The following is a 13,930-nucleotide window of genomic DNA, read 5'->3' on the forward strand; positions in this document are numbered from 1 at the left end:
TAGGTCAATAAATGTGGAAAATTTAAAAAGAAGAACAAATTCTTTAAAAACATAACTTGCCAAAAATAGGCTTCAAATTAAATAGGCGAGCTAAACAAAATAAGCCTATCACCATCAAATTGTACACATAGTCAAAATGTTCACACATAGAAAACACAACAGTCAGCTGGTTTAAAAATGAGTTGTAACAAACATTCTAGTATTAGATCACTCCAATTTTACACAAACACTTCTACAGAATAGAAAAATAGAACATCTTCAACTTATTTTATGTGAAAGAAATGTTGATTTCAAAATTAGATCAGTACAGTATGAGAAAATTACAAAGGTTGATGTAAACATCTTCAATTGATTATTAACAAACTCAATCCAGCTACATACACAAATATAATGAATCACTCTCAGGCTGATTTTATCATAGCCAACCAAGTTTGATTTAATCTCAAAATAAAATATATTTTTTTCATATAATACAGATATTTTCACACTAACAGATATAGGCAAATAAACATACAACTATCACAATAAATGCATCAGAAGCACTGAATAAATCCTATTATACATTGATGATAAGAAGTCATTTACCAAAGCAGGACTAGAAAGGAGTACCACATCCAGATAAGGTGAGTCTATGAAATACACACCGCATCCATTGCTCAGTGGTGATATCTAGAAGCACTGCATTCACATAGGAACAGTATAAGAACACTCACTATCACCAATTCCTTTCAGTATTTTACAGGAGGTCCTAACAAATGCAGTAAGAACATTAAAAAGTTACGAGTAAGAGGAAGGAAATACCATAATTCTCATAAATTACAATTGCAAAACCATTTATTTCAAAAGAATTTACAAGTCAATTATTAAATTAGTAAGAAGAATTAATAAGGTCCCTGATATAATACAAATACACAAAAATCAATTCTTTTTCTATATATAATTGAACATATAATTAACAAATGTCATCTACTGTAATAACAATATAAAGTGCTCAGAGACATCTATCAAAGGATTAATAAGTATTATATAGGAGAGACATACCATGCTCATGAACAGAGATTAATTAATGTAAAGAGGTCAATTCTCTCAAAGTTGATTTAATGCATTTACAATGAACATGTACCTTGTTTGTAAGCTTTGAGAAACTGTGCAAACTAAGTCTAAAATGCACATGTAAGAACAAAGGCTTAAGAAAATCTAAGACATAATAAGGAAAAAGAAAATAAAAAGACTTGCCTTGCCAGATTTCAAGGCTAACAAAATGACTATAGTAATTAAGACAGTGTGGTATTGTCAGTGGCTTTATCAAATTTGCTAGTGGAATAAAGTAGAGAGCTCAGAAATAGACTCATACAAAATAGACAACCTGGTATGTTGTAGTGATAGCATTGAAAGGTAGTGGGAAAGAAAGGGGTTTCAATCTTTTCAGTCTAGGATAACAGGTTTATTCATAAGGAAAAAAAATTCAGAATCAACAGGACAATTAACATAAAGCAGATTAAATCCTGAAATATTAAAAGACAAAAATCTATGGCAGATAAGCTCTAAAATGACCCCCATTGTTACACCTGGTATTCGTGATCTTATGTAATCCCTTGGGTGTGAGGACCTGTGACTTGCTTCTAACCAACGCTGATTGGGTGTCACTTCCAATTGAGCTACATTGTTAGTAGTTAGTAGTTTCTCTACTGATTCGCTCCCATCCTGGCTTTCATGAAGTAAACTGTCATATGGAGAAGCCCATGTGGTCATGACTAAGGGTGGTCTTCAGCCAAAAGCTAGAAAAGAACTAAGGCTTTTAGTCCAAGAACCCACGAGGAACTGGATCTTGCCAATAACCACGGAGCTGGGAAGCAGATGCTTCTCCAGGTGAGTGTCAGATGAGATCCCAGTGCCAGCCAGCAGCCTGATGGCAGCCTTGTGAAAGACTGAACACATGGATTCCTACCCACAGGAACTCTGACATCATCAGTGTGTTGTTTTAAGCCATTAAGTTTGTGGTAATTTTGTTATACAGCAATAGACATCCAATAAAAGTATTAAAAGGTTTAGAGGAAAATAGAGGAGGGTATTTTTAGTGCCAAGACTCTGGAAAAGATTCTTTAATAAGACAAAAAACTATAAATAATAAAAGAAAACACTGACATATTTGCTTACATTCAAATCAAAGACACCTGTGTAGCAAAATAGATTGCACAAATCATAGTACAAAGATCATGAAAATAGAAGCAAAGAAGTTATTCATAGCACATATAACAAAAATTCTATTATTAATATATGAACTTCAATGAATTAATAAGAAAAAATGAACTCGAAAAATGGATAAAAGACATGAACATGGACTTCATTTACAAACTACAGATGGAAAACAATAAGGACGACTATACATGTGCATGTGCTCATGCTCAGGGGCCTATAGGCTATATGTCATTAATAGTCAGAAAGTGCAAATGAAAACAAAAATGTGATACCCAGACAGGAAAGTATTAAAAACTCTGAAACTGTCAAGTACAAGAGAACACTGGGAACAACAGAAACTTTCCTATGATGGCTGGAGTGTCAATTGGTACAGACAATCTGAGAAATAATACCTTGGCATTGTCTAGCATAGCCAAGGGTGAGCTTTCAGCCCTGGATACATATACTAGGGAGGAGGCTAGGGTGGGAGTGGGTGGGAAGGTTCCGGGTACAAACAAAAGACAGAACATTCTTATATATAGAACATACTTGAGAATTTTTTATACAATGTTGGAATTTGCAAAAATATTCTCCAAATCCATCAACAGGATAAAAGAAAGATAAAGTATGGAATATTCAAAAAGTGGCATATACATATAATGGAACACTACCATGTTGAAAATAAGTGGCCACCTACAAAATCAAGATGCATTAGACAAAATTTTGGGCAAAGCAAAGCAAGTTGCACAATAATATATGCAATATGTTACTGTTTACAAAAAGTTGCAAAACATGAAAAAATCTACAATATGTTGATAAGGAGAGAGACGTGTGTGGTGGAGCTATAAAGACAATCCAGGGAATGGTAAACAGAAAATGCAGGATAAACATTCACCTCTGGGGTAGTTGGTGGAAACAGGAGAATGTGATCATGGAAAGTCAAAATTAATTGTGCAGTTTCTCAGAGTAGATGACATGTGTTCTTGTGTTCATTTTAATATCTTTCAGATTTTTGATGTCTGGCACCAGATTATAGAATGTGTGAGTATATGAATTCTGATGCTAAGTCCCACCTCTGGCCACAGAAACTGATCAATATCACAGAGGAACCTATTTTGCATATCCATAATGCCTACGGTTTGATACACAGGTGCAGCAGAGCTGGCATACTCCAGGATCAACACAATAGTGTTTTCTAATTCACATACAGTGAACCATAGCAGGGTGTGGACAGCAATATCCAAAAAAACCCCAACCATAGCAAAGGAATCCCTGTCTCTCAAGAGTATGAGCCGCACTCTCACAGGTCTGTGGCACTTGGTCCCAATGCAGAGGTGTACTTTTCATTGGGAGGCTGAGTTTCTGGCTGGAGGCTCTGGGATTTGCTCCTGGGTCCTCACCTACAGCCATGGAAGACAGAAAGCATCCAAACGTACAAAGCACCAAGCAGAGGATAAGGTACTTTTAGTCCAACCCAAATTATATGTGTGAATGACATGTGAATTAACAGGAAAGCATTATTGTATATAGATTAATTTTTGAGATAATCCTTTGGTATGTATGGCATTAAAGTGAATAAGATGAAATACATTGAGTTATTCTTCCTGTCATTACCAGCAATAACCAGCATGAACTCCGCAGACCATGTGCTCTTCAGGACATTGGTATCAGTGATGGACCGAATTTCTTTGTAGTAAATGTGCTGGGGAAGTTGAGTGAGAGGCAATAGGAAGAGGGCAAGAGTCAGTGCTTCTGTTCTATTTGCATGTCTCTTTGGAAATCAATGGCAGGTGTCATTGCCAACTATAAAGTCAAAACCTAAATAAGAATAGGTGGTGATCTCTACCCAAATTTACCAAAAACTCCTTCTTTAAACTACTCTTCCCTCATAACCATAGTTTCAGAAACAAACCATGTCAACTACAGGACAGATAAGACTTTCTGATGCCTTTCATCCAGTGGTCATCTCTACCTGCCTGCCTCTCTTCTCCTTGATAAATTCTGAAGTCTCTAGAGATTGCCAAGTCCCTACAGAGTAGGGTCATAGTCAACCAATTTTTGTGTTCTTCCCTCATGCTAATCAATACCTGGACATAGCCAAAAAAGTATGGTAAACAATGAATTAATTGTAAATTCACTCAACATTATTTCACAAAGCATATTCCCCATAGAGATAATATGGATTTCAAATTCATCTGTAAATAAGTACCATAGAGAGTTCTTGTGAGGATTGTAATGAGATACATGAAAACTTATGGTTCAATTTGTAGCACATATTGAGATTAATTCATGATAGATGCTACATCCCTTAAAAAAAAAGTCTTCCCTGTGCCAACCTCATGCATCACTGACTTAGAATGTCTCAAGCAACCTGCAAGAACCTCTTTTTAGAGAGACCATACTGGAAGACCTTACCAGTGGCAGGAGGGACAGATGGAGAGCACAAATACATAGTATAGGGATGTTCTTGCCATTTAGTAAGTTGGGAAGATGTATGCAGAAGACTGTGCAAGTCAGAGACAGAACTTGGAATTAAATTAGAAGAGTAGAGGCAAGGCTTGCCCACCACTGAACGGTGCAAGTTTAGTGGCTGAAAGTGTAGGACTACATGTCAATATTCAACTGCATTTCCCATTGTCTGCTTTCTCAGCTCCATACAGAATCCTAACAGTTACCCAAGACCTAAAGAAGAGGGCTATTACAAATTATCCCAACCATGGCCAACTTGCTTTTAGCTTTTTATTTAGTAAGAGAGGAGTCTTGTTATACATGTAGTTCCAATGAACTAGTTTATGATCAAACATAGCAATTTTTTAAATCATTGTTAATATTTACTCATAGAAAATTGAATGTGATATTCTTTATATATCAGGACTGTCTGGGATCTATGATAATGCACCCCAAACTCTACTGATAAATGACATAAATTACAAGTGGCCAAAAGAGGGTAGCATGTCCACAGAAGAAACAAAACATACTTGGGTGTGTGGAGTAGTTCTTGAATATATTCACTGCGGGTGATGTGGCCAGTCCGCTTCCATGCCTGGGAGTTTGACATAACCATCCCATTCTTGCTAGGAATTTACTACTTATTCCTCTCTAAAAATGTCAATCAAATGTCCAATATATGGGGTCTAGGCCTAATATGTATGAATCTTTGTGTCATCTGCTTAAAACTTGTGCCTCTCCAGGTTTATATAAATTAAACTGCATTCATAGATTTATCTTCTTTTTCTCCTGAACAGATTCTCCCATTTCCTATCCTTCCTGGAATTTTTATTACAGTAAATTCAACTCTGGGTAGAGCACATTCCATCCAAAATGAGTAATTAACATTATTCCACTTTGGAAAAACAGATTATTATCACTATATTTACTTATGTTACTTGTGCCAGCAAAACACATTCTTTCAAAGTTTCAAGACTTAAATGCTCTTATTTTAATAAAGGCTTTTATCTCAACTGGGCTGAAGTTTGGGGAAGTTAATGAAGGGATCGAATTTACAGAGGATATTTTGTTTCTTTTGGAAGCGTCACAATAGTGATCATTGCTGCTTTATTTTTAAGATGATAAGATTAAGTGTAGAATCTGGTCTGGTCAAATTTTTTCCTAGGTAACATCCTAAGAGTGTAGGACCTGGGTGTTTGGGGAGGGTCAGTCACCTTAGGTATTGAGATGACAAGGCAGGGGTCCCCAAGCATGAACATATGCATGTATGTTCAGTGCCTCTCCACATAGAATATTCCTCACAGGAGCATCTGCAAATAGGTCTTCTCTTTCAGCAAACTTTCCCTTGGGGCAGGAGGGGGTGAGTACAGGGACAGGAAAATTCACCTTGACATTGCTGGGGGAGGAGGAGGTGCAAGTTAGGATACACTGTGAAGCTCATTTTATTAACCATGTCACTTTCATTAGCTATCAATAACATGTTCCCATATTCATTCACAGAACTACTCTTTTTCATTTCCCCCTTCTTTCTTCCACGTACTGAATGAACCTGGCTCTCTTCTGCCCATGGGCACATTTCTATAAAATTTTAAAAGGAAGACAGTGGTATAGCTTCCATTTTCTTATTTGTTACCTAGTCTAATTCTTACCTTGATCAGACCTGATATTACTGCCAACCCAAAGCCTTTTTATTGGATCTCATTTGAGATCCCACATCCTGGGAATTGAAAGCAAACACTGAGACTCTGACCAATTATGAAAATATTGTTAACATCTGTGTAGCAATTTTACATGCTTGTTGATAACCCTCAAATAGGAAGGTTATTGTCTTCCTTGGCAATAACAGTGTAGATTCAGGTCTTTAGCTGCCCTCTCAACCTATGTTAATATGACTTTCATTCATTTTGACATTGTAGAGAAAAAATCATGGGAGCTCCGGGAAGAAAATCGAGTATATAAGCAGAGTAGGAGTGGCCTGCATTCATTCACACTATATGGGGGGAAATGACAGCCAAGTGAGGTTTAGCTGGAATGGCACATATCCACAGCTTTATCACTCTGCAGGCACATTTTGTCACAATAACAAAGTACTGAGAAAGAACCACTTTTATCTAGGTCAGAATAACAGACGCCCAAGTGTTAGAGAGCTTGGGGGAAACGACAGTTTGCAACATCAGGAAGAAGACTGCAATCTGTACAGAGATTTCATCAAGTCTCCACACTGCCTAATAGTTTTCATCCAGTACATTGTAATTACTCCACTGGCTTCTACTGGCACAGCATTTGGATTTCAGCGTCTACCAAAAGAGAATGAACCGCATTCGATGACGACGACATTTCTAATAAGATGCAGATGGTAAAGGAAACAGATGCCTCTGACATCATCTCCCATTTGCCCACACTGGCAGTCTGTAAACTCATTCAAAGGATGCGAGACAAGTCAGGCAGTTTTCCAACTCTGCTTCTAGTCTAAAAAAAAAAACAACGCAGCCCGTGGTGGCTCAGCTTCCTTTGAGTCATACGGTGATAATTCCACAAAAAGAAGTTTCATTCTAAGTCTGTGTTAGGCTTTAATGCAAAATTAATCATCAGGGGGGGTAATCCTGGAAAATACAGGGAGTTTAGCCATCAGTAACTGCGACTGATTCTGCATGACAGTGACAAAAGGGACAGGATGGGAGTGGTGTGATGCTAGCAGCTGTGACTTCAAGGAGGCAATACAAAGAAAGGAGTTTTACACAGGCAAGCAGGTCCAAAATACTCCACCAGCCCTTGGCACCCAGATTATGCAAAGACTGATTCCATTACTTCAAAGGAGAAAACGTTAAGGAGGCTGTTTAGGTCAGTTTCTGACCTGCAAAAAACTATGTTCCTTCTGTATGTCCATCTGTATTTTATAGAAGGAACCCTATAGTTCAGACAGAAGTTTCCACCATTTCCCCAGTGATATCACTAAACATTATACACAGTAAAGGATTTATTTTCTAGTGCAGGATAAACATGTTAGAAGACCTTTTATAAAAAGCTAAGGAACCTCTGTAGTCCATCTTAAAAGCAAGAGATGCTTGGGTAAAACAGCCATTGAAGGCCTTGAGCAGTCTTTGAGGTTCCAGGACACATCAGCACAGTTGCAGATGAAGAGAGTTAAGACAAAAACTTTAAAAATCTTCCTGTATTTCCTGACCACAATAGAAATTCATCTGCACCTCTGTAGTGGAAGCACTTTAGCAGAAAACAATTCAGAAACCAAGGCAAGAAAGTAGTGACATAAAAATTAAATTGTGCTCCACCAAATATGGTGTCTATTTTTAAAACAATCTCTCTGTGCAAGTAATTAACTGAACACACACATTCTCTTCTCTCTCTCTCTCTCTCTCTCTCTCTCTCTCTCTCTCTCTCTCTCTCTCTCTCTCTCTCTCTCTCTCTCTCTCTCTCTCTCTCTCTCTCTCTCTCTCTCTCTCTCTCTCTCTCTCTCTCTCTCTCTCTCTCTCTCTCTCTCTCTCTCTCTCTCTCTCTCTCTCTCACACACACACACACACACACGCACACACTACAAGAATAAACAAACTCTTCTAATTCATGTCCACAAATTGGGTTGGAAAGTATTAGTGCAAATTTCTGCTGACCTGCAGCACTCAGTCCATAAACTTTGGATATCCTAGACGGTCCATCAGTGTCCAGCAGATGTTTTCAATCTGCTTAATTTTATCTCTAGGCAAGTTTTGTTTCCAAACATTAGTATTACTTGGTGATATTTCCCCTTCATAGGGAAGATTGAAAAGTTTCGTGGAAGTGGCAAACAATATTTGGTTTAAACTAGCAGGAGACAAAGGGATGCCAAGGAAGGCAAAAATCCTTTCAGTGGTTTTCTGGGGGAAATGCACAATATCTTCAAACTTGATCAGCTGGTAGCTGGTAGGTAGCAAATCTGCGTTTATTCTCAGGGCTGCTGCTGTGTGTGCCAACCACAAATGAGACAACAGGGAGACTGCGTTGGACTTGGGTTTTGCTAATTCTTTCCTTAATGATTCATACTCCAGAGCATAGCCCGAATTTAAGCTACATCTGCCTTTACCTCCCTCTACTTTAAACAGTTTAGCTAAGCGCTCTGGTATATTCTTCAGAGAGTAAAGACTTGGTTTGCTACTGTACAGCATTGAATAAATCCACGCCCGAGGGTCCCTTACTACATACAATGCCCTCAGCGAAGATCCCAAAACTTCCTGAAAAAAATGAAGCTTTAAGGTCCAGCTCCCACTGCTTAGACTGAGCACAGGCCGTGCGCTCGGGAAATAAACCAGGTGTCTCCTCAAAGCCCTAATGTATTCAGCATCTCTATCAAAGGCGCCTTTCATTCTACTTCTTTGTTCCGACAAAGACTCTCTCCTCTTCGATTTTCTTTTCTTGTCCTTATTCACTATAAAATATTGGGCCAGTTTACCCCTACTGGATTCATGCAGATGGATGTTTTGCAAATGCAGTTTTGTATCTTGGACTAAAGACTGCAGCCAGCCTCGGAGTAGACGGAAGTGCACACTGTGGATATCTGATGCCTTCCATTCGCAGGCGTCTACAAAGGAGTCAATTTCAAATTCCGTCTCAGGGATATCAATGTAGGCTGTGGGAACCCTGATGTAGAGAAAATCACTACTGTTGAAAAATAGTTGTTTGAGAATTTCAGCTCCTGAACCAGGAAGTGAGGTAATGACAACATCGGGACGATCAACGTGGTGCCCTTGGGAAGACACAGACTTCGTGCTGGCCTCCATCTCCGTCCTTGCCCATTTTGCACAGATGGGCTGAGTGCAAGTGCTCCACACATCCAGGAGCTCGATAAACCACAAGACAACAACAAGTATTAGGATCCATCGCATTAGCTTTCTAAAAGAAAGGTAAAACCGCCACTGAAAAGTTAAAATCAACAAGCTAATGCACAAAATCAACCCAATTGCTATATTAAATTTAAATCCAAAGGGGAAAATAACTTTATCCTGTCTTATGGGCCTTACTATTGCTTGAGAGCCCAAACCAAATCGGGTGATTTGGCCCTGATCAGCCACATTGGCAAAGCCACCAAATCCCAGGTAATTGAATCTTGTGTTCAGGTTGTAGTAGTCAGTTACAATGGAGACAACATGTTCAGTATTGTTGACGTTGAGAGAAATCTGAAGTCCAGAGTTGGAATTATCAGTAAATCTGCAGCTGGAAACATTGACATATGGCCCATGAAAGACATAGGCAATTCTTGTGATTGTGGATTCCATCTGAAACGTAACGTTAACAAACTGGGTCCACCGTTTCTTAAATTCAGCAGCTTGCTCTGCTTCCTGTATACTAGCAACGGGGCTATTGCCATGGTGATCAAACCAAAACATTTTGTAGTGTGCATCCCACACGTCCATCATGGCGCCATTATACTTGTTCATAAACCTATATGGGATGTACTTAAAATCAATATCCAGGTTATGAAAGAAGGCACTGACAGATTTTATTGGGGAATCATCTTGCTTCTCAATGTGATCGACAACCAGCAAAGTTTGAGAATTTAGGAGAAGCAAAGCACGATACACGCTTTTCAGCTTCATTGCAGAAGAGTAAGCAGACACTGCCTCCCCACTCACAAATATCATTTCCCCATGTTGAGAGGCAGTAATGATTTCCCCTGCTGCATCACCAACCTCCTCACTGGTCCACTTGAGCCACTGTGCACATTCTCCCAGTTGACCTTCCCAGGGCTTATTACACTGGCTCGTGGGTGATGGCGCAAACACCAATACGTTGTTAAGGTGGCTCAACTTGGGTCCATAGAGAGCTTCGGAAACAAATACTTGCCCATTGGGAGCAAAAGTAAATGAGTTCTGATCTGGATGCTCATGTCCTGGGTTAAAGCTTCTCCATCCGTCAATCCAAGAGTATGGCTGAAAGTGAACTATGTCATACACAGCTCGACCTCCTAGTTTCCCAGATTTAAAAGACACAAAGGTATTGGTCTGGGTATTTGGCAACCCAGCCCCATAAGTAACAACACCCCAGTTAGGGAATGTGTGCATTTTTGCAGTACCATATTCAGCAGGAGGCTGTGGGGTGAGCTGGGGATCATACCAGATGTATTCAGTGTGAAGAGTACTCCACCTCTGGGCAGTGGAGGGGACCATTGGTCCATCTTTAGGTCGGTGCCTTCTAATTTGCTGAGCTAACCAATTACCAGCTCCATTCTTTAAGATGAACTTATCCAAGAAAACCAACTGGCTCTCTGGACCATAAAACCAATTATAATTGGAATCTGCTATACCCACAGTTCTTTGGAAGCCCGGTAAAAGGGTGGCATAATAGAACCAAAAGTGCATTTTTAACCAGTTATTATCTAAGTTGTTGATGTTAAAATGGCGCTGGGCCAGAAAAACGTACTGTGTGACTGATTTAGCTGTGTAGCTCCCATACGCCACACCTTCATCCAAAGAACCATCGACAATATGATTCAACAGAAACATGGTCTTTTCCATCATATCTACTACAACTTGTTTCCATAAATTTACTTTAGATTCTCTTTCTACCCCGGTCACCAAGGCCCCGGTGAGCAGTGCTATCATGTTAGTAGCTTGGTGGTTATGAAGAAGTTGTTTGCCCCATGAGCGGACCTTGGAATATTCATACATTTCCTCGGTAATCACCCATATTTTCTCCAGGTATTTTTGTCTTCGATGATCATCTAGTAAGTTATATAAAAAGTCAAAGGCAGTGGCAAAGCCTGTTAAGGAATGGCCAACTGGGACCTCATCCCCTGGTGCATTCTCAACTAGCCAGTCTTTGTAGCCAACCATCCTGTCCATATATTCCAAGACAAATTCAAAGGCAACCTTGTCTTCTGGGCATAACAAACAGTACAGTGCTAAAGGAGGCAGATTGTTACCATAAATTTCATTCCACTTGGCAGCAAAATCAGCATGCTTCGGTGGAGGTAGGTAGTATGTTGGGTTGGACAGCATGACTGTCACTGCACTTCTGATAGCTCTAAAAAGATGCAAATGGCTTGTGCGAGACTTTTGTCTCATTGCTTGGATTTCTCCCGCATCGAAATATAAACTTGGATGAAGCATGCTTTTTTTCAGCTTTTGGTTGGATCTGAAATCTTGCACTTTCTGTGTCTTAAACTGATCTATATCATCTGCGAAAACTGCCCAGTCAGAGTAATTGCTTACAGATTCCTCAAAAGTTGAGAAAGCAAACATCACTAATGCTAAAAATAAGAAATGTCCTGTAAACATTAACGCCATGATCCATCAGGGAGTTCCTTTCCTTAGGCAATCATGTCAAACAGAGTGCTCAATGTGGTTCCCATCTGCTCAGTATAAAACACCCATTTAAGGCCTTGATAAAACAAAGACTATAAATCGCTTATGCTGTGAAATCCAGCTGATAGTTGGCTCCTTCAAAGCAAATACGATTGCCAAAAAGAGAAAACTTACACTGTATATCTGCGTCTCTAACACAGTTTTGCTTCCAATAAAACTTCAAGGAATGTTAAATCCTCTAGTTTTTCCATATCACAGAGCAAACAGTGATATATAGACTCAAACATACTATGACTTTAGGATTGACTTCCTTTGCATAAATTTAACATGAAGTGTCAAAACACACATTGTTTAAAAAGAAAAAGAAAAAGGAAGAAAAAAGCACTCCAAACTCCAAATGAAGTCATTCCTAGCATAGGAAACCATCGCCAGAAATAAAATCACCAAACGTGAGTGATGCCCTTGTGTGTGTGTCTACCCAAAGAAAGTGACGAAGTACTGAAATCCTTGGGGTGGACTCGGTTGTTTTTCTTCTCAACTTTTTACACTTCTGGCTTTGAGAATTTTTTCTTCTTCGTTTTTGGGTGAAAAACATCCTCAATAAGTGTCCAAAGTCCTACCTGGTTTTAAAAATCTCAAAATTCCTGCCCTCATTTCAAATCTGTCTTTTTCAGGCCTTCTTACTTATCAGCCTATTATGACCCAGAGGAAGCATTTTCATGTCTTCTTTTATCAGCTTCATCTGTACAGCTAGAAAAATCTAATCTCTTCAGCCACCTAGGTACATCTCTTCCAATCATGAAGTAACCACCAGCGGGGAAAGAAAACTCCCCTTTCACCAACAATGAAGGCTCTTTTCTGCTCCTTTTTCATGACATTCCTTTCTGGGAGGAAAAAAAAAACACAAAGAAATTCTCTGAGGCTACAGGTATGCTGGGAGTGGATATAAACTGATATCTCAATTCGTGTACTGGACAGAAATTTCGGAATCACAATAAATCTGTTACTAAATACAATCTAAGTTAATTCAATTGATTCTTTTTTATTACTATAATACTTTTAAATGCATGCATTAGGATAACAAAGAATAGTGGCAGATGACAAGCAGCTACAAGATATAACTTTGGCCGACGGTATTTATTTTAACTGTGGCTGGCTTTAGCCATTTAAAATGTTTTAAGGGGGTGAGGGGTAGTGAGGGGTAGAGGGGTTCTAGTGTATGGTGACTAAGGGAAGGAGATTTGACTTTGGGTGGTGGGCACACAGCCAATATACAAATGATGTATCATAGAATTGTACACTTGAAACCTATATAGTTTTATTAAGCAATGTCACCCCAATTGATTTAATTTAAAATGTAAAAGAAATACAATGTTTTTATTCAAATGCAGTTTACCCAGTGAGTCCTGCTATGATTCTTGTTGTTTCAGGCACAAAAAACTCAGCGATGCAAAGCAAAAGTTGCAAGGACCTTTTTAGATTCCGTCTGAGGGTTTAGCTTTCATGGGATCAGAAGGTGTCCCTGTCAGGGACCAGTCACTTCCCTCAAAGGAGAAATCATGACAATGTGTGGGAGCAGAGAAGGGCAGTTCCGCTCCCACCTCTCACCTGTAGCCTCGTTTTCCATCCTCATAAGGAACCAGCAGAGGGAGCTCGGACCCAGACTTAAGGAGTCCCTGCGAGTCTTCGGATGGGAAGAACCTACCCAAGTTTCAGTCCTGGACAAGTCTCCTCTCCGTGGGAAACGTTAACCCGAGGAGTTTTCCTGCTCGGCCCCGCCTGTTGCATTTTTTAAATACGCTTCCTACGAACGTGCCGCCCCATCCTGCGCTTCCCGCTCCCCGAACTCTGCCGGTGGTTTGGGGACAGAAGACCCCTGAATGGTCAAGTCCACTTACCTTCGCAGATCCGGACAAGGTCCTCCGGCGGCGCTGGGCCCCGATGCGGCGGAGGCGGGGAGTTGGAGAGAACTGCGGTGCGCAGGAGGCCTGGCCGTGCGGCTCCGCACAGGG

The 13,930-nt window shown here is 39.7% G+C and overlaps 1 protein-coding gene across 2 annotated transcripts; it reads right to left on the reverse strand.

Annotated features, from left to right (window-relative positions):
* Positions 1-253: 253 nt before the first annotated feature.
* DSEL (dermatan sulfate epimerase-like) lies at positions 254-13,924 on the reverse strand. 2 transcript variants are annotated; one of them, XM_014535884.1, is made up of 3 exons: positions 13,817-13,924; positions 8,253-12,802; positions 254-3,578 (listed from the first exon to the last, which is right to left on the reverse strand). In XM_014535884.1, exon 2 carries the CDS (start codon positions 11,898-11,900, stop codon positions 8,262-8,264), a length of 3,639 nt encoding a protein of 1,212 aa, XP_014391370.1. In that variant the 5' UTR covers positions 11,901-12,802; positions 13,817-13,924; the 3' UTR covers positions 254-3,578; positions 8,253-8,261. The 2 variants fall into 2 exon arrangements, with proteins under 2 accessions (XP_014391370.1, XP_014391369.1); XM_014535883.1 differs by lacking the exon at positions 254-3,578 and having other exon boundaries at positions 8,113-12,802.
* Between the last annotated feature and the right edge of the window lie 6 nt (positions 13,925-13,930).

Source organism: Myotis brandtii, unplaced genomic scaffold (genome assembly GCF_000412655.1).
Source record: "Myotis brandtii unplaced genomic scaffold, ASM41265v1 scaffold154, whole genome shotgun sequence".
Taxonomy (NCBI): domain Eukaryota; kingdom Metazoa; phylum Chordata; class Mammalia; order Chiroptera; family Vespertilionidae; genus Myotis; species Myotis brandtii.

Coding starts and splice junctions, on each gene's coding strand:
- DSEL (XM_014535884.1), bottom strand. CDS start 11,900: ATGGCGTTAATGTTTACAGGACATTTCTTATTTTTAGCATTAGTGATG.